This window comes from Lissotriton vulgaris, chromosome 3_1 (genome assembly GCF_964263255.1).
Source record: "Lissotriton vulgaris chromosome 3_1, aLisVul1.2, whole genome shotgun sequence".
Classification (NCBI taxonomy): domain Eukaryota; kingdom Metazoa; phylum Chordata; class Amphibia; order Caudata; family Salamandridae; genus Lissotriton; species Lissotriton vulgaris.
In genome coordinates this window covers 917,050,508-917,069,720 of record NC_141689.1, presented here as the reverse complement: position 1 = coordinate 917,069,720, position 19,213 = coordinate 917,050,508, and the positions used below count along the sequence as shown (strand labels likewise).

Here is a 19,213-nt window from a genome sequence, read left to right as displayed (position 1 = left end):
GAGCACACACTGCCTGCCACATTAGTTACTGGTACTGAACAAAACTACTTTGTGTACCGATATGCTCCTAGTGAAAGAGCAGAATACTGTCACTCACAGTGAAGCTAGCCGATTCAGAGAGAGAATTTTAATAAACACAAAAGTTCATGGTTAACGCCAGACCAAATTAGGGGCCCAATTATTAAGGAAAGTCTCAAAAGTGCACCTTTTGGTATATGGCTTTCGTGAATTCACAAGAATTTACATTAGCAGGGCAAGAAATTGTACTTCTACAAAATATTTGTGAACTGCAGTTTAGCATGAGCAAATATGCAGGTGTACATTTGCTCATGTGAAAACCTGGATGTTTGAAAGTTCATTTTCCCGCCAACTACTTTTTTCCCAACTCTGAAAGAAGGTTTACGTATGCCACTCTCAGGAGTAAATTTCCAACATTTCTCAGTATGAGAAAGATTAGAGAAGATTTGTTGAAAACCCTAAAACATGCAAGTTAGTAGGTTTGCACAGACTCAATTGGGCATTCCAAGCCTGGAACAACTGCTTACCACCATCTTCAGTCCCAGTATGTGGAGTTGCGGAAACGTGGCAACATAAAATGATTACTAGTATTCAAACACTACCATGGGATATACCCTGGCATAATCAGAGAGGCTATATAAGAGCTCTTAGGGCACCAAAGGGAGAAGTGGATTTTATTACAGGACAAGTAGATTTATGAAGCAACCTGCCCCATGGAAAGGAATTTTTTTTTATAAATTCCACACCCCTGGTTAAGTATTTCATGACAAGTAAAGTGGTCTATGCAGTTCTTTTATGATTTGTCCGGCACATTCGATCTCGTATGGAAGTATACATCTAGATTAAATTTAAGGATCTAAGGAACACACTATTATTTATTGCAAGCTCTTCACATGTTGCGTACAGAAAACAGGGTGAGAGCTATGCTTGAGACCAAAAAGACATTTATTTAAAAAAAAATTCTAATTGAACTAAAACTGGTGTGTTTTGGCACCACTCTTTTTATTGTTACACTGTGTCTGGTATCTATGCTCATTCCATAGTAGTAATGTCTGCTCCCAAATAAACTCTACTGTATTCCTAAACCATCACAACTTTAACCCATAATAGAGCGATGCACATTTAAATGTTATAATTTGCCTAATGGAAGGAACACAGATCGTTTTGAGTATTGGCTATCCTCAGCCGTCTGAGTTTAAAGAAATGCAGCATAAGAATATTGAAGATCTTGGGAAGACGTGATATTTATGTAGCGAACACAAAAAATCTGAGATCACGGATAAAGAACTTAGCTGTAAAGGTAGATCGGCATCAATGCGATTGGTGTAATCTAGAAAGGAAATATGTCCTTTCTCGAGTCTTCTCACTCAACAGGGTTTCCCCACGGTGACATGTTTCATCATAGGGGCCGTCCCAACCCGCTGCGGGTTGGAGCGTGCTGCGACTTGCTAGGATACGTAGGAGCACTTTAGTGAGGAACTATGTGTAGTGCAGTGGTGTATGTGGAGTGAATAAAAATACCTAACTAGTGGGCGGATTTACTTTTATTCTTGCTCCTGGTTGATATATTAAAAGTGGGTGGGTCTTTAGGTAAGCCTGGTTTGCAATGAGTCAGGAGTCCTAGTAGAGTGCAAACATGTTTCGAGCTTACCCCTAAGCCTTTCTTCAGGACGCCACAGGGACCAGCCCTGTGTGTACCACTCCAAAAGTGCAATATAAATAGTGATTACAAATGCTGATTAATAAGCATTAGTTGGAAAAATACATACAACATTTAATAATGTTCGGTAAATATCTGTAATAAAGAAAAACAACAAAGTTAAAAACCACATCCTGCCTATAGCAGGTCCTTTAGGAAGTATTCCTGTTCCTCAATAGTGGTGCCTACGACAGACAGGTCATGTGCCAGACTGTACATAATTAGTAAACGTACCTGCTGAAAAACAAGTTATCGTGCGCCTGTGAAGCTAAATTGGAAAAAAAGGAGTTGTGTAGCAGTGTGAGGTGTCCCAGTAGTGGTTTTTTAAAAAGGACGTATTTAACAAAACGACCGATCCTCGTTGTGGTGCTACATAGCAATACAAGACCTATACGAACATATAACAAACATACTTTTCAAAAGGCTGTATTGTGCCTCATGGTCAATGCGAGTGGGCTAGAGTTCCACTGGAATTCTGAAAACGGAAGAGAAATGCTTGTTACTTTTCCGTAGGTAGTGGACTACTCTCGAGTGTAGCCCGGGCTGTTCTGTGTTTGAGGAAGCACGGTTTAGGCCTGGTGTGGTTGTCTGAAAAGGAACTGACTTCAATGGTTTCTCTCCTGGCTGGATACCTGCTCGGGTTCCCTTGAGACCGCATACTGGCGCGTCTGACGGGAGACGGTGTAAGAGGAAGTGACAACGCCTAGTCATGTTTGGATGACTAGAGCGGCGACTTCTCAAAATGGCTGCCGTGCTAACAGTGTGTCCCTCTTGAAATTCTCGCTTGAGAAAACAGAAGACTAACAAACAACGATAAAAACAACAAACATTGTCATACTATGGTGATGTAAAAACGCTGTGAAAAATGCAACATTGGCAGAGCATTAGAGTTGGCATATCAGTGTGGAAATGAATTTAGTTGTTGCTACATGAGGCTATGTACATTATCTTGCAAATGTAATCCAGTGTGCAAGAAGGACTATCTTTTGCAAAATGGCCTCAGAATTATATGGTATTAAGAGTAACCTCAAACTGAGCAGAACGAATAACCACTAATCCCAAATTGAGCTTGCAAATATACTTCTTATCCATTTATCATTCATTGCGTTTGCGCCTTCTGAATTGCTTCATGGTTGGTACACAATTAAAATCATGAGCTGCAGCTTGGTAATGGCTCTGGATAGTCTATTTTTGGACAACCAGTAAGCCCACACACCTACAACCAGAAGTGCATGACAGACCGAATAGTATATTACTATGGTAGAACAGCAATTGGGGTGAAAAATTAAAACATGTTCACCTATTTCTGTTCTTTTACAGTTTGGGAAAGCTCAATATTGACCCACGTATCCGTTTTATCGACCGGTGCACCAACAGCATTAAGTACCATAAATGTTTTATTGTAGCTCCAACGCCTGACCTCTAGCAATGACGGTTATCCTGCTTAAAATTGGAATTGAGCATGAGTGCGCGTAGTGTGTGTGTGTGTGTGTGTGTGTGTGTGTCACTTTTTAAAATATTGAATACCAGTTATGACTGAGCTCAATTTAGTCCTCTGTCCAGATCGTGTTTGCATGTATTTGCTTTGAGATGAGTGCATTTTTCTAGTTTTGCATAAGAAAACCCTATGTTCTGTTAGTAATTTGAAAACATGAAATCTCACCTGCTTTGTATAATTGTATGATATAATTGTTATAGATGTTTTTCTATGTTTGAGACAGTGTGAATTTTTCACTATAATCCCTGTGTGTAGTACAACCCTTTTGTCCTACATTCATTTACTGAAGAAATCCTGTATGAATGAAGCACGTATGTAGGGAGAATGTATCCAATTCTGCTGCACCAAATCTGTCCTACACTAATGAGCGTAATAAGTATGGGTCTGTTTTCCCAGTACCAAACCTTTCTCCAGTTTTTACCAAGGCCACCTCATGTTTGTTGTACAATTACTCTTTCATGTGGTACACTCTACTCACTTATACCTCCTGTGATATGCACACCTGCTCTAAAGTGCTGCGAAAGACACTCCAAGACTGATTCTGCTTTACTTAATCAAACATTGGAGCAATCTTGATGTCAGAAAATATCCCTACGTTTTGTGGCACTTATATGATGTAATGGACACACTTTCAAAGAACATTGATGGAACCGAACATTCTTTTGTACTATTACAAAATTTTGCTTTACTTTGCATATTCTCAATTTTATGTATTACACATGCATGCTTGCCAAAAAGCTGATACGTTTCCATGTAAAGTAAGTTTTACATCTTAATGTTTCTTATTTAGCCTCCTATTTTCATATCGTGCATAACAGGTTTTGCATCATGCCCATTTTTAGGTTATTCCCTCACAGTTCTTGTAAAATCTATTGTATTGTAAATCTTCAAAGGGGCTTACATCCCACCCCCTTGCTTTTCATTGGCATCTATGCTTGCCACTTACTTTTCCTTTGTTCATATTGGCAGTGGCATCCTGTTTCCTCGTGTTGTGCCTTATGCTTCTCCTAACAATGTCCTGGGGCCGAACTTCTGTTTCACTCTGCTTTTGTGACACTATTTCCACTGTGCTTGTTAAAAGTACAGCACTGCCCCTCTGCTTGTCCCGTCCTCCTCAGGGCTCTTCTCCTGGCACTACAACGTCACCTCCCATGCCTGTCCTCTCACAGATTATGTCTCCTTACAGGTAATGTAATTTGTGTGGCGCCTGTCAGTTCTCGTCCTCGGATGCTGGTCTGCCATAGGGCCTGTGCTTCCAGGAGGCTCTTCCCACTAGGCGGCTTCTTGATGCGGTTGCTAAGGGGCCGCTAGCACAGGAGTGGCTGCAGTCCTGGAGCACTCTCTTCACAAAAGCATATAAGGAAGATAGCCACTGGGATTTTTTACTATACTGCTAACAATTTATGCTGCGCGGTAAACATAGCTGGCAGTGACTGGAGAACAAAGCAATCAAGCTTTGGCCGCTTTTCACACAGATAAGGTGCATATTAAAAGAACTGTCATGGCCTTGAGATGCAACACATAAGGTACGCTGCCATGTCAATTAGGCGCACAGTGAAAACATGGAAAGTTGCTTTCCTTTCGCTCTACTCATTTACAGCTAATGACTGATGCTTCACAGATGGTTAGTGCATCTTCTCTTTCACTTGTTTTGGAACGCACTTGCGCTCGTTTGTGCATGAAGCCACACACAGATTTATCACCCCTCCTGTGGAGGAGAAGTTGTTGAACCTTTGTTACTCCGCGGCTCTCCAGCCTCCTTTACAGTACATGATGGGCTTCATGGGACACTTAACAGTGTGGCTGCAATCTCTCTGACACAGGTAACCTTTCCTTATCACTTGGACCCTCGGCCCATTGGGCCGGGCAGCTGAGAGTGAGTGGGCAGAGTTTGTTCCCCACCGAGCCCGGGACGCGCTTAGGCTACCCCAGGGTGCACTGTTAGCTCTTACTGGAGTGCTTTCTCATTGGGTGTTAGCCTCCGTTCGGTTGTGATGCAACGCCGCCCATGTCGGAATATTCCATTCAACGGGATTCCGGCAGGAGCCTGACCCCAGGAGCAGGAGGGGTACTTTGTGAGGGGGCTTGTTTTGACCTCAAGATGTGGTTGGTAAATTTGTATATTTACATTTCCCTGCTGCGGTGTGACCGATGCCTGCTGTGTTGGATAACTATAGAGGATTTTGAAGTGGACGGGGTTTATTACGGACTGAAAATGACATGTTCTTTGTTATTCTTTTTTTTAGGTCTCGCGCTAACTGCGGTTCTCGCCAGAGACCTATAGTCAGCGACACACCTTTCCAGGGGCAGGAGCTGGCCGCGCGCATTTCCTCTGCCAGAAGGCGATTTGTGCGGGCCACGCGCACGAGAACGCGCTCGCTGTGGCCAGCTCCTGTCTCCTGGAAAGCCGTAACACACATCCACACCTCCCCCTGCACGCATGCGCACACACAGACACACACACAAACGTACCTACACACACGCACACACATACAGAGACCCCAACCCCGCCGCCGCACATACACACAAGCACCGAGACCCCCCGCCGCCCCTCTCGCCCCTACAACTAAGGACACTTAACCCCTTTCCGGACTTCTGCATCCTCCGCAGGGCTCTCCTTCGGCCATGGGAGCCCCGCATCTCCACTGCTTCTCTGGCCAGGCACTCCGTGGGCGCGGGCTTCTGGCAAAAGACGGAAGTCCCGCCCCACCACAGGTTTAGTTTTTGCACGCGCACGACTTGTTTATCATTTGGAAGCAGCTAAGAGGACTATTTTCCAGGAAGAAATAAGGGGAATTTAACTTCTTCACTACCTAGCGTTGGACTGAAGGCAGCTTTAAGGAGAAATCCCTATATAAGTTATAGAAACTTTTTTTGCAACAAAAAAAGAGGGAGTCTCCCACGTCACTCAGGTGTATGTGATCAAATTCCTGCAACTAAATTAAAAACTGAACTGCACAGGTAACATTACAGGGCGATGACGCAAATATATACACGCTGCCTACGAATTTCTTGAAAGATGTTTTAAAGCTCACGAGAAATAGTTACTCTCCATTGAAAAACGGAGCACTTGCGTCTTGTTTCGTTAAAATGTCCTCACCCCGTCACCCCTATACTTCTCATATGGCTCAACCCGAAAAAAACAGACCTTTAGTTGCGTTCTACGCCTGGCTGTCAAGTTCGTAAAGCGATTCCTGGTTCCAGCTCGAAATAGGCAGACCCCGCAGCTCCGGTACGGTCACTAAGAGTAAAATGTTTATACATGTCTAGTCTGAAGGCTGTAGGTTTTGAGGGCATTCGCTTTAAATAGATTTAATGTATTCATTGTATATGTACTTTTTAGTAGCCTTGAATTGTCATGCTTTTATTATGCATCGTATTGTACCTAGATTTATACAGAGCTTACTACCCCGGACGAGGCTTTTGTGAAACATTCTGGAAGGGCTCACTACTCTAATTACCATGTTTTCCAATTTTTCGATATCATGTTTAACCCCTTCACTGCGGCTATTCCGCCGCAGTGCTAAGGGGGCGGGGCAGCCGCATGCTGGTGACGGAACCGCTCCGTCACCAGCGTCGGTTGCGCTGTGCTTATGACGGAGCGGTTCCGTCATGGCCCGCCACGCTCAATGGAACGCTCAGCGCAGGCACGGAATTCGCGCCGCGCAGGAGCTCCGAGCGGGCCATGACGGAACCGCTCCGTCATCAGCACAGCGCCACCGCAGCTGATGACGGAGCGGTTCCGTCATCAGCAGGCAAGGGGTTAAAATAGAAGACGTTGTTATTTACCCCCTATTAACAGAGCGTCGGGTTGTTTTTGAATAGTGGCGGGATAGAAGACAGCTGGGTCTTTTACAATAAGACAAAGTAATAATGACGGTTTTTGAAGTGTCGTTTACTGCTATCAAACTTTTAAATTAGCCAAATACTCTTTACTTTGTACATTCATAAAGTAGTTTCATAGCCAGTGGAATTACGCAGAAATGGACGACCAAATTCTGCGGCAAGAAATGGCAAATTATGTTGGCATAAGGTGGCACCATTATTTCGCTATTTTTGTCCCAGAAGTTTACACTGTCAAGGAAAAAGATTCACTTTATTGTTCCCATGTTAACGCCTGAATGCAGCAACTAACGATGCGTTGCTGTGTTTTTAGTCACTTTTGATCTGTTTGAAATTGTACTCAATGTTATTTTTTGTTGGAATCTGCAAATTATGCTGTAGGTGGTAGTGCATATGCAGTAACCCCCCCCCCGCCCCCCTCGCCCCCCACCCCTCCTAATTGTGCAGAAAGTGTTGCGGCTGTAGAGTAGATCGGGTCGAATATCTCTAAATGTAGATCGCACAGGCTTATTTCTTGGACACCATCATGGGAGCCTGTCCGCAACAAGCCTCCTATGCCCCCTCCAGCTGAGGCTGTCATAAGCACATGTATGACTGTTGGATTATTTGACACTGTTTTACAGGACTACTTGTATCTTAAGATAGGCAGGCGTGGGACTGTGTCTGTAACAATCTGCAAGCCAAACAAGATTCAGGCTGAATGACTGGCTCTGGCTTGGCCCTAGTCCCATAGGCACTTGCGAGCCGAAATAGAGCTATTTCTGCACCTCCCTATTGCAATATTAAAAGTTAAAAAGAAAATTGAAGCCGCTTGACAGTTGATGGTTCAAAATCTAAAAAGGTGCGTTTTTGCTGTGTGTGAGCTGCAGTTCACAAGCGTCCCATTGAAAACCCGTGGGGACTGAGTCGGTCCTGTTGATTTAATAATTAGTGCAAATGCTGTCATTGAGGTGGTGGCCCTCTGCACTTTTCATGCAGTGAAAGGAAAGGCGTGCCATTAATTTAAAAATAACCTCCTCCCTTGTCTTACATTGAGGAAGAAAGCAGTTTTAACATTTTTATACGTCTTTTGAATCGAATAATAATTTAACACAGAACATTATCCGTTGGGAGTAAAGGGGCAGAGAAGGGGATATTCAGCCAGTGGTTGAATTAATTCTATATATAACCAGGAACATTTGGTTCAGATCTCCGCTTCATTTGATCATGCTTCCTGATAATGTGCAAATCATTTTACTTAACTGTCAAATATGGGACCACCTTGAAGAAATTTAGTTCAGGATGAATGCTACCCAAAATGCCCACATATGGTTTAATAGACACTAATGTTGCTCCACATGGCCAATGATATTGCCCAGCTATACGTTGTAAATGACCATCTCTTTGTTCGTTCATTGCTGTTCTGTCGGTTTGTTGAAGGTAGTAAAACGTTTGTTTTAAAAAAGTATTTTAACAAAACAAATGTCAGTGCAGAGATATATAATCCATTGTACTGAAGAGCAACATAAGCATTCATGAACTAACTTATTTGTAACTTAAAATAACCTCTATTGTGTCTTTCCATGCTGTTGGCTGCACAATTTACATTGTGAAAGTTTGAATGGCTCGGCTTGTGCTCTTCGAGCCAACCAAGTAAGACCCCTTCCTGTCTCTGCTCTTGCTCAGCTCTTTCTGTAATTTTTCGCAGTCTTGCAATAGAATAAAGGACTCATTAACGAGTCTAATGTTCACTCAAATGAGTACACCAAAGATCCTGTGTATTCTAAACACTGAAGACTTTAGATGGATCTGCTCTCCTTTATGGGAAGTAGTGCTGTCGTTCTTGAGGTCATTGCTTATACTCTGCTGCGTCTGCATCACATGGAGTTCATGTTCCTGGCATATGTGGTCAAGCATGGGGCACAATGTACAGATGAATGGATGGAAACATAAAGGCACTGTAAGTAATAGGCAAGACCTAATGGCTTTTCCGGTGCTTCGCATTCTGCAACAAAACATACATCTAAGTTACGTAAATACAACTCATATTGCATTACAAATGCTATAGGTGTCACATTTGCAAAAGTTATAACTATTGGCATTGTCATACACTATGCCAATAACTCAAACTTTAATGCTGCGAGACCTATTGCATTGTAAATGCTTGTTGTAAACCCTGCGTTCAGGCTGGCCAAGAATGCTGCATAAGAGCCTGGCGTTGGCCCTCCGAAAACGTTGTTCCATTCACATCCAAACTTCATCAATGCTTCGAACTGCCTTCCGCTCAGCAAGTGCACCTTTGGTAATTTTCACACCATTTTGTATTAACATTTAGTAAACCTGTGTCCATCGGTAACCTGTCTCTATTGTCCCTTGTCTGAACTTCCTAACACTGCATGGAAAACACGTTCTTCCCACCCTTCCTTCTGAGCTAATTAATACATGCTGTTTGCTCCTCATGTATCTGTCCCATTTAAGTTTGTTGAGCACCACCATATCCTGGTTATTACGTATCATCCTAACGACCAGACTTGCATACTTAATATACACGAAGGTTTGCAAAGAGCACTGTCGGAAAATCCATTTAACCAGTGCAAATTCGTCTACTGGATCCAGTTGTCATGGGTTTTGGACTGAATAAAAACCCTTCCCTCTTCTATCTCACGACTATCCTTTTTCAATCCAAATAAACTCGCATGCCCACCACTCTTAATGAATTTCATATCTTCCTATACTAATTCGCCACTAATCCTCTTTGGCATCCGGAGTTGCGTGTTACTCCCCAAAAAGCGATTTGACTCCTCATCAGGGGTAGTAAGCGTTATGTAAATGCAATTAAGGCGCACTGCACTGCCTGTCTTACTTTCTGACTTTCGACTTGTATAAAAAAAAATCTCTCGCGTGGTTCTGCAGTGCCACCTGCTGATCAATTGTTAGCGGTGGCCTTGGTAGTATTATTTCCAGTATTCATACATCTGCATCAGTCTCTTCAACTATATAGATGCATGAGCCTTTTGGCCTTCGATTTCGGCAGTTTTTCCTCAAAATTATTTTGTTTCATTACTGAACACTACTAAAGCTAACTTGTGCTCACAATGTCCGCTCAGCTACAGTCCCTCTGCTTCCTTTCAGACCACTGCATTATCTGCTTACTTCAGGTTTCATGGCTAACGACTTCATTCTCATCAACTTCACTGCATCCAACAAAGCCACTTCTTCGCCATATAACTTCTTTCTTTCATGGATGACAAGTGCCCATTCCATAAAGTTACTCAACCTACTTTCTGAATAGGAACGGGTTGAGGTTTCACGGGCTTCCTGACTCTTGCCCAACGCACTGTCTATTCGCCGCCTTAATGAACCTCACTGGTGAGAGGAACTAAGGTGATTAACACCCTCAATTCCTTAACTATCTTGGTCTGTTTTATTTGATGTTTTATACAGCGCAAACACAACCCAAAGGTATGCGAGTGTTTGGCTCCTCTAATGAGGTCTTCTAAAGGCAATCAGACGAGCTTCGGTCGACTTTGTGCTATATAAAACCGCAAACCAAAGAATACCTCTCCACTGGTTTATCATAGTTTTATATTGCTCAATGCAAGCGGTGGAAAGAGTTTTTTTCTTACTTTTAACAGGGACCAGCGAGAGGAAATATTCTTTAGCTTTATACACATGTGAAATGAACACAGGATACAGCGATAAAGTAAATGATAAAAACATTAACTGATTTATACTTCATCTGTCATGATCAAGTGATTATTTGGTGATGTGATTCTGTGGTGGTAAATGTTTTGTGTTACAAAATTAGAGCCAACATCTACAAGTGAGCCCGTGTTTGCAACATTTGTGTGTTAGGTAATTTGACTGCAAAGAAAAACCAGCATTTGCAATGCAACAGGACTCGCATTTATGTGAATTTGAGCTATTGGCATTGTAAATGACTGCCTTTTATTTAGGGTTTCGTTTTTGATACATAAATAAATCACATTGTCATTTACAATGCCAATAGCTTAAACTTGTGTAAATATGACCTATTGCATTGCAAATGCTTGTTTGTCAACCTGCACCCTAGCCACATAAAGAACGCATTTCTACCCATTCATCAACCATAAGATAAAAACCCACTAATTCTTAAGAGTCTTTCCTCCGCCATCTCCCTGTGGCCAATCAATGTCAGTCCTGACCATCTATCGAATAGCCAAAACCCTCCTACAACTTCCTGAACCGGCAAAGCACCATAACAACACTCAGATCCACTGTGAGGAAATAGCTGAGTTTTTTCACCAGAAAATAGAAACCATCAATTCTTCTTTTCCCCACCCAGTCACTCTACCCACAGACTTCGTCAACACAGGGTGTACAACACAGGGTGTACGACAGTCCCTTCTCACGATCTCAACAGCTTTTCTCCTTTAGATCTCACCAAACTGGAGAAACTTATGGGACAGGTTAAATCTGGATCCCCTACCGACCCAGCACCTCCCAGTACTCTCACCCAGATTACACATCTGATCTCGCCCACCATCCTAGACCTGCTCAATTCCTCACTCCATACTGGTATCGTCCCTCCTCTATGGAAGAGAGCAATGGTCAGAGCTCTGTTAAAAAAACCTAATCTTGACCAATCCAACCCCGCCAATTACTGTCCCATCTCACTCTTACCATGGCTCAGTAAACTCCTCGAGAAGCATGTCAACTCCGTTCTCACCGACTTCTTAGAAGTCAATAACATCCTAGATCTCTCCCAGACCGGCTTCAGGCCCCGTCACGGAACGGAGACGGCACTGATCGCAGTGACGGAGGAGGCACGAAGGATCCTGGACGATGGTGGATCCACGGCCATCGTCCTACTTGACCTAAATGCCGCCTTCGACACTGTCAATCATAATATCCTACTCCAGCGTCTTGAGGGAATAGGACTGTCAGGGACCGCTCTCAGCTGGATGAGATCTTTTCTGACTGACAGATCCTTCAGGGTTTTTGAGAAGGACTTCTTCTCTATCAGTAGACCTCTTAATTGTGGAGTTCCTCAGGGCTCCTTCCTGAGCCCCACCCTTTTTAATGTCTATCTGCGCCCCCTAACTGATGTCGTCCGCCCATTTGGTGTGAAAATCGTCTCTTATGCGGACAACACGCAGCTAGTGGTATCATTGGACCCCTCCCTAAACTCTCATCACAGCCTACACAAATGCCTGGAAGCAGTCGCCACCTGGATGTCCGGCTCTTGTCTCAAACTTAACTGGGACTAAACAGAGAATGCTCCTTGGAAATAACATCGCAAAAAACATTGATTCCATCTGGCCTCTCTGTTTAAGTAATCCCCCGCAACCCAAGGAGCAAATCAAGAGCCTGGGCATCTGGCTGGACCACACCCTCTCCTTCAACCATCAGGCTACCAAGCTAGCTGCCACTTGCTTTGGGCTGATGAGACTGCTTCGCAAAATTCTCCCTCTCCTTCCATTCCAATCGAGACAAATTATGGTTCAAGGACTGATCCTCTCCCGCCTCGATTGTGGAAATGCCCTATACCTCGGAGCACCCCAATCCACACTCCACAGACTCCAGGTTATTCAAAACTGTGCGGCAAGAATCCTCCTGAACATTCCTCGCCGAACCTCAGTAAGAGCCAGACTGAGAGACCTTCACTGGCTCCCGGTGAGAGCCAGAATCGAATTCAAGAGCATGTGCATAGCACATTGCTATTACTGGGGAACAGGCCCCTCCATCAATTCCCCCCTGGTGAAAGCCTATCAGCCCATCCATTCTCTCAGATCTGCGACCTCCCACCTCGCCTCAGTACCACGCATCAGGAAGGCCAGATGTGGTGGTCGAGCGCTCTTACAATCTAGCCAGGATCTTGAACTCCCGCCCTCTCCACATCAGATCTGAACGTAACCTCACTTTCCGGAAAACTCTCAACCTGGCTATTCAGCAAAACTTTGGCTTAAAACTTCACTCCGCCTCGCCCTTCCCACCTCTCTGAACCAGTTCAAGCTCTCTACAGAGCTGGGACGCCCCTGGGTAGCCAACGCGCTCTACAAATTCTCTTTCCATTCCATGTGATGCTATTGAATAGGATGGCTGGATGGATGGATGGATGGTTGGATAGATGGATGGATACAATAGATGGATGGATGGATACAATAGATGGATGGATGGTACAATAGATGGATGGATGGATGGACAGACGGACGGGTTATGAAGAGTGTATGTATGAATGATGCTACTGAACACGATGGATGAATGGGTGGTCTATGAAGAGCATATGTATGAATGATGCTACTGAACACAATGGATGGATGGATGGATGGATGGATGGACAGAGCAGATGATATAAAAGGGTAGAGATTGGTTGACAAAGTGGCAAATGCCAGAGAGAAAGAGAACAAAGGAGGGAAGCAGACAGCTGGTTGTAGAGACAGGTGATCCGAAAGTGTAGTACATTAAGAGACAAATTAATGAATAGTCAAATGGGTGGGGAAAAAGAGGTGTGTGTATGTAACTAATCATCCTGCATCAAGTGAAAGATGTGCAACTCAGAGGAGCCAGGGGTGTCTAGCAGCACGCCCCAAACCCAAATCCAGGTGTGTGGCGAGCATTCCCAGAGCGTGTTCACGCAACACAAGGCGCCTGCAGTAAAACAGACCAGAGCAAACATGAAGCACATGCAGGGCAATAATGTCTGCCCCAATCCCCCTCCCCCACACACGAGCAGAGAAAGCCCTCCAGCCTGCCTGTACACTGACAAACAACAGTAACATCCTGCTTTAGAAGACACAAGGTACAAATACTAGCTTTGCCCCCGATTCACGCACTAATGAGGCGAAACATTCATTACTGGATCGATAGCAAACATGTTGGAAGTCATGTTTTGGAATGCCTAATCGAGTACGCGCGAGGTATCAATTCGCGGAGCGTCAGATTATGTGTGTTTGACTAATACCTCTCCAGTCCGTGCGCTTCCTTAGGGCTACATTTTTATTATTAATTCCAGATGAGCACCACTTTGTACTGGCGATGTCCTCTGAAATGAATGCCTCTAATAATCACTGAATTCTCATTATGCATGGTAACTTATTCATCATAGCATATTGAATCTGCAGAAAAAAGACAGCTGAAAAAACAAAACGGCATACGTATGGATCCAAGAACCTTGCATTTTCTGGCATTCAGTACTGTTGCATCAGAATAAAGAGTGCACATCTTTTAATTATGTCACAAGTTATATTTAAATGATACATTGCGCTTGGTCGCCTCCAGGGCTGTGCGTTTTGTGACCTCTGCGTTCTGATGCTAAACAGCACAGTGACAAAGTGTCTTGGCTCTGCATTTCCCATTGCAGTGTCGATAAATCCTACAAGTTTTATTTATGCCGTATTCACCATGAGAATGGGGCTGAAATGGGGAGCGCAAATCTTGGGGGGTGTTTTCACTGTTTTAGAAGCCAGCCCCCCAAGATGTCCCGCTGGGGGACTGAAACTGCTTTAAGTGAACGCTTGGTCTATTTATACAGGAATTCGTCAAGTGCTTTACTGCATGAGATTGTATCATCTTTTAAAAAAAAGTCTGACCCCTTCCAGCCCTTGATCAGATCAGGAATACAGGGTGGGAAGGGATAAGAGACCACCCCCTGAATTGACTAGAGTGTAGCAAAATGTTTTCGCATTGGGGCATAAAAGTGCTTTTTCACGAGAGGCTGGGGCTGTAGTCTCCTTTACACTATGTGTATTTATGCACGGGGAGAACAGGAGTCCGTGCAATAATTCGCATGGCCTTACCTATTGCTATATTACCCCAGGAAATATGCAATTAGCACAGTATTCCAGGTATATTTAGGGTATTATTTTTTTTTACCACTGGACTTGGTATTTCGGAGAAAACATTTTCTTTCCACTCGTCACATGTGAAAAATCCCACTGAGAATCGAGTGCAAGCTGTAAATAGTTTATTACTAAAATGTTAAGATTCCTGTGTGAGCAGAGGGAGGTTGAAATCCTGCTTCTGTCAGTTATACAGAAAGGCCGCGCTATTGACTCTGTGCCTGCCCCGCCGTCTTTTCATCGACACCACCCTGATTCCCTATACCAGCTATCTGCCTTAGCGCCATGGTCGGCAGTAGTGCTGGAGGTGCCTGCTGCAAGCCTGGTAAAGTTCTCCCACACTCACTGCCCTTGGCACGGGCACCCGAGCGAACAGGAAGAGCCAGTCATGCAAACTCTCACGGCATGCGGGAAAATGCTGATTGACAACGCCCCTGCCCACCCCCACCATGGATGGCAATTGGCGCACGACCTGTGCAGTCACAATACAAATTCAGACTAGGACTCTCGACAGGGTTTAAACAGTCACTGTGCCTTTCGGACTTCATGGCGCTACGCATCTTTCTTAAAAGTCTAGATGCCGTTCATGAACAAAACTCAATGAATGTTTTAACAAGTAGCACTGAAAGCAAGCTATTTCGCGATCGCTATAGTAAAAAAAAAACGCCGAGTGGTGCGCGTGCGCGCCACTACAGGCATGTGTCTTCAATTATCGTGCCCGTGTCGGCACGCTAATTGAACACATATGGGCTTTGGGGCGCGTAACAGACACCTATAGGCCAAAGGCTGAGCTATGCGACCGCCTATGGCCTATTGCGTGTTCTGTTTAAAAACAACACACACGCAAAGCCCAATCAAAATGGACCTAGGAAATCACACACACGAGCTGTGTGGAATTTCCAGGTCCATTTTGAAAACACCTATAAAACGGCTCCCCTACGCGAGCACTGCTACGCAGTGCGTCACGAGGGCTCGCCCTAGAAAGGCTGGTCATTCAGGTGGCCTGGAAATGAACCTTAATTCTTTCCAGGCCACGAAAAGTTTCTGAAAACTTTTGTTCCCTACCCCAGTGACAGGCACTGCCTGATATTCGTACCTCCCTTTATCCTCTGCTCCAAATCTTTCAAACCTGCTGCGTTATAAATAGCCACCCAAAGCATGAACTTGCATTAACACTGACAGGTGACACGCTTCATTGTATAAAATATTGTATGTTTTATAATCTTTTTCTCTTTTTTTCCCTTTCAGTTCTTTTCTTATTACAGAGTGAGAGCATGTCACAGCTCTTTGCAAGCTTAGTTCGTTAGCTTGCTCGAGTATCGCACACCTATCATCCTTGACCACTACATGTTTTATTTACTTTATTCTTTGTTGTTTACCTAATCTCCCCTCATTATATTACCACCAGTTACTGCACAGTATGTTGGCTTGCTCAATAAACGAGCCATACTACTTTTATGGAGTTTTAGTAACTTATATTGCACAACTGCTCACCAAGCTAAATCTTAACACAACAAAAATATTAATCACATAGCCAAAACCTAATGCATTTACCAATGCTATTTTTACCTTGAATGTCGTCGGCATCCAACGAGCTTTCTTGAAATGTCATGGATTACAAAGTCCTCCAGTCAAACAGTGTTGGAAGACCAAATAAAGTATCTTTTAACCTTAACTGAAATTTTAACCATTGAATGCACACAATGACTACACTTTTTGAAAAGACCAGGTTTTGATAAAACCATTAAAATTGGATAACCACAACATGTTTGAACTATTTTCTTTGGAGAGTATTTTTATCAAGGTTTTATTGAGTTTAGTAAGCTACTCGCTGAAATGCATATGCGATGTCTGTTGATTATTAGAACGCTGTTGCTACACTGTAGGTATTGTTATGCTGCTTGTGGTGGAAGCAGGATTGCACTGCAGTGAACAAACGCAGACTTATTTGATAGACTTAATATGGCTGTATTGAATTAAAATATTTCCTGATAGTACTCCATACCTCTCTTGCTACTGGAATCCATACCTCTCTTGCTACTGGAATCATGTGTGGGTGTGCACATGGAAGTTATATCTAACGTATCGTCAGAAGGCTACTTCATTTGTTTGTATCTTTACTGCTGTGGACCAGCCACCGGTTGATACCTTTTTTTCTTTTTCTTATTCCAGGTAAGATGAATAACCTTTCATTCAGTGAGCTGTGTTGCCTCTTCTGTTGTCCACCATGCCCAGGAAAGATTGCTTCCAAGTTGGCTTTTTTGCCCCCTGATCCAACATACACATTGATGTGTGATGAGAGTGGAACCCACTGGACCCTACATCTTTCAGAGCGAGCAGATTGGCAGTACTCGTCTAGAGAAAAGGATGCCATTGAGTGCTTTATGACTAGAACCAGCCGGGGTAACCGGATTGCTTGTATGTTTGTGCGTTGCTCCCCGAATGCCAAATATACTTTACTCTTCTCACATGGAAACGCAGTGGACTTGGGCCAAATGAGCAGCTTTTACATTGGGCTAGGTTCTCGGATTAATTGCAACATATTCTCTTATGATTATTCTGGATATGGAACAAGTTCTGGGAAACCAACCGAGAAGAATCTCTATGCTGACATTGATGCTGCTTGGGTGGCTTTGAGGACAAGGTAATGATACATTCCACTGCTCTATTTTTCTTTTTTTTTTTTTTTTTTTTTTTTTTTTAATACTGACTTGATGGTGTATAGTGTGTTCTCATATGATTTATCTGGTTGGAGACCTAGACTCCGGTATTTACTGTCTTGAAATTAATCTTTCTCTAAGCTTAGACTTTGCTATGCGGTTACTTGCATAATATTTGCTAGTCTAGACAACTGAAAAGTAGAAACGACATATCTATGCCTTGTTCAAATGTATTGCATGAGCATTTCACTTTTACGCAAAGTGGTTTTAGACTTGATGCCAATCTTCTCCAGAATTTAAATGAATGAACAATCTAACCGTTGACGGCTCAGGTTTTTTGTTAAGCATTCCCCTATGCTTCGAGACCGGTAAGAACATACATGCTTTACATTTGTTTCATTTCTGTCACAGAAAATGAAGAAAAATAGAACCATGGAAGAACAATAGGAAAGGAGGATAGTTTAAAAAGTTGATTAACAAAGAATTGGTATTCGCTGGCAGTGAATTAAGCATTGTCTTTGGGAGAAATGGAGAACAAGCATTGTGATGGGGGTTGTTTGGTTGGTTGGTTGATTGATAGGGTGTAAGTGTCGTGGGTGGGGGATAATAACTGGTATTGAAGCAATTGCAGGCAGAATACATAACGCAATCTGTGGAATATAATGGAGTTGGTAACAAAGGTTTCCAGTCATTTTGTCACTTCCTTTGGAAAGCCTTCCGTGTCGTTCCTGCCCCTGGTGTATTTAACACATTTTTTTAATAGCAAATAATGGTGTAAAATTCCCGTCATACACATATTGGAGTAAATTGAGGCCTGCTTCCAATGTAGAAAGTCTGTTTATCCCCTTCGCTGCGGCGGCTATTCCGCTGCAGCGCTAAGGGGGCGGGGGGGGGGCGTCGCACCCATGCTGGTGACGGAACCGCTCCGTCACCAGCCTCGGTTGAGCTGTGCTCATGACGGAGCGGTTCTGTCATGGCCCCGCCCGCTCAATAGAACGCGCCACGCAGGCGTGTCGAGCGGGCCGTGACGGAACCGCTCCTTCATCAGCACTGCGCTACCGCGGCTGATGACGGAGCAGTTCCGTCATCAGCGCGGAAGGGGTTAAAGGCTAGCTGCTGAAGAGCCACACTCCTGTCCCGCATTCTCCAGCCATATTAGTGTTAGTGGATATATTACTTTTTGCCATATGCCCAATTGTTGTCTTTCAGCCGAAAAATCTGATATTGAGAGTTTTTGAGTAAAGCTTTTAATGATGTGGCGATTAGAGGAGAGGGGTCATGCTGCATTTTTTCTTAATAGGGGCATTCTTTTCTGTGATATGAGAGATTTGTCAAATGTGCAGCAAAGTTCCCTACTTGTGTACCTACATAATACATTTTTTGCAGGTTATGGTGTTTTCCTTTCTTGACAATGGACCTAAAAACCATATCTGGTCCGAAGGCTGGGTTTTCATGCAAAATTCATGAACCACTGTAGTTGGTAGGTCCTGAACAACTCTGTTGGTAGGTCTTGTCAAGGCTTCTGTCTCCCTTCAACTGCCCCGATCTGACTGATACCCCACACCAACATTCTGTTACACTATATACTCTCAGCATTAGAGACACTAGCTCCGACATACATGGAATGCAGGCTGGCGTGTTTGGTAAGTAAACTTAAGCTGGAAAGGAACATGCATTCTGTTCATTCAGGAAGTGA

The 19,213-nt window shown here is 43.6% G+C and overlaps 1 protein-coding gene across 3 annotated transcripts in view; it reads left to right on the top strand.

Annotated features, from left to right (window-relative positions):
- The window catches only part of ABHD17B (abhydrolase domain containing 17B, depalmitoylase), a 406,748-nt gene that overhangs the window by 35,334 nt on the left and 352,201 nt on the right, over positions 1-19,213 (top strand). For all 3 annotated transcript variants that reach the window (XM_086961258.1, XM_086961257.1, XM_086961259.1), the window contains exon 2: positions 17,030-17,501. In XM_086961258.1, the coding sequence (XP_086817384.1) occupies positions 17,035-17,501 (467 nt within the window). In that variant the 5' untranslated portion in view covers positions 17,030-17,034. The remainder of the gene's footprint in view (positions 1-17,029; positions 17,502-19,213) is intronic.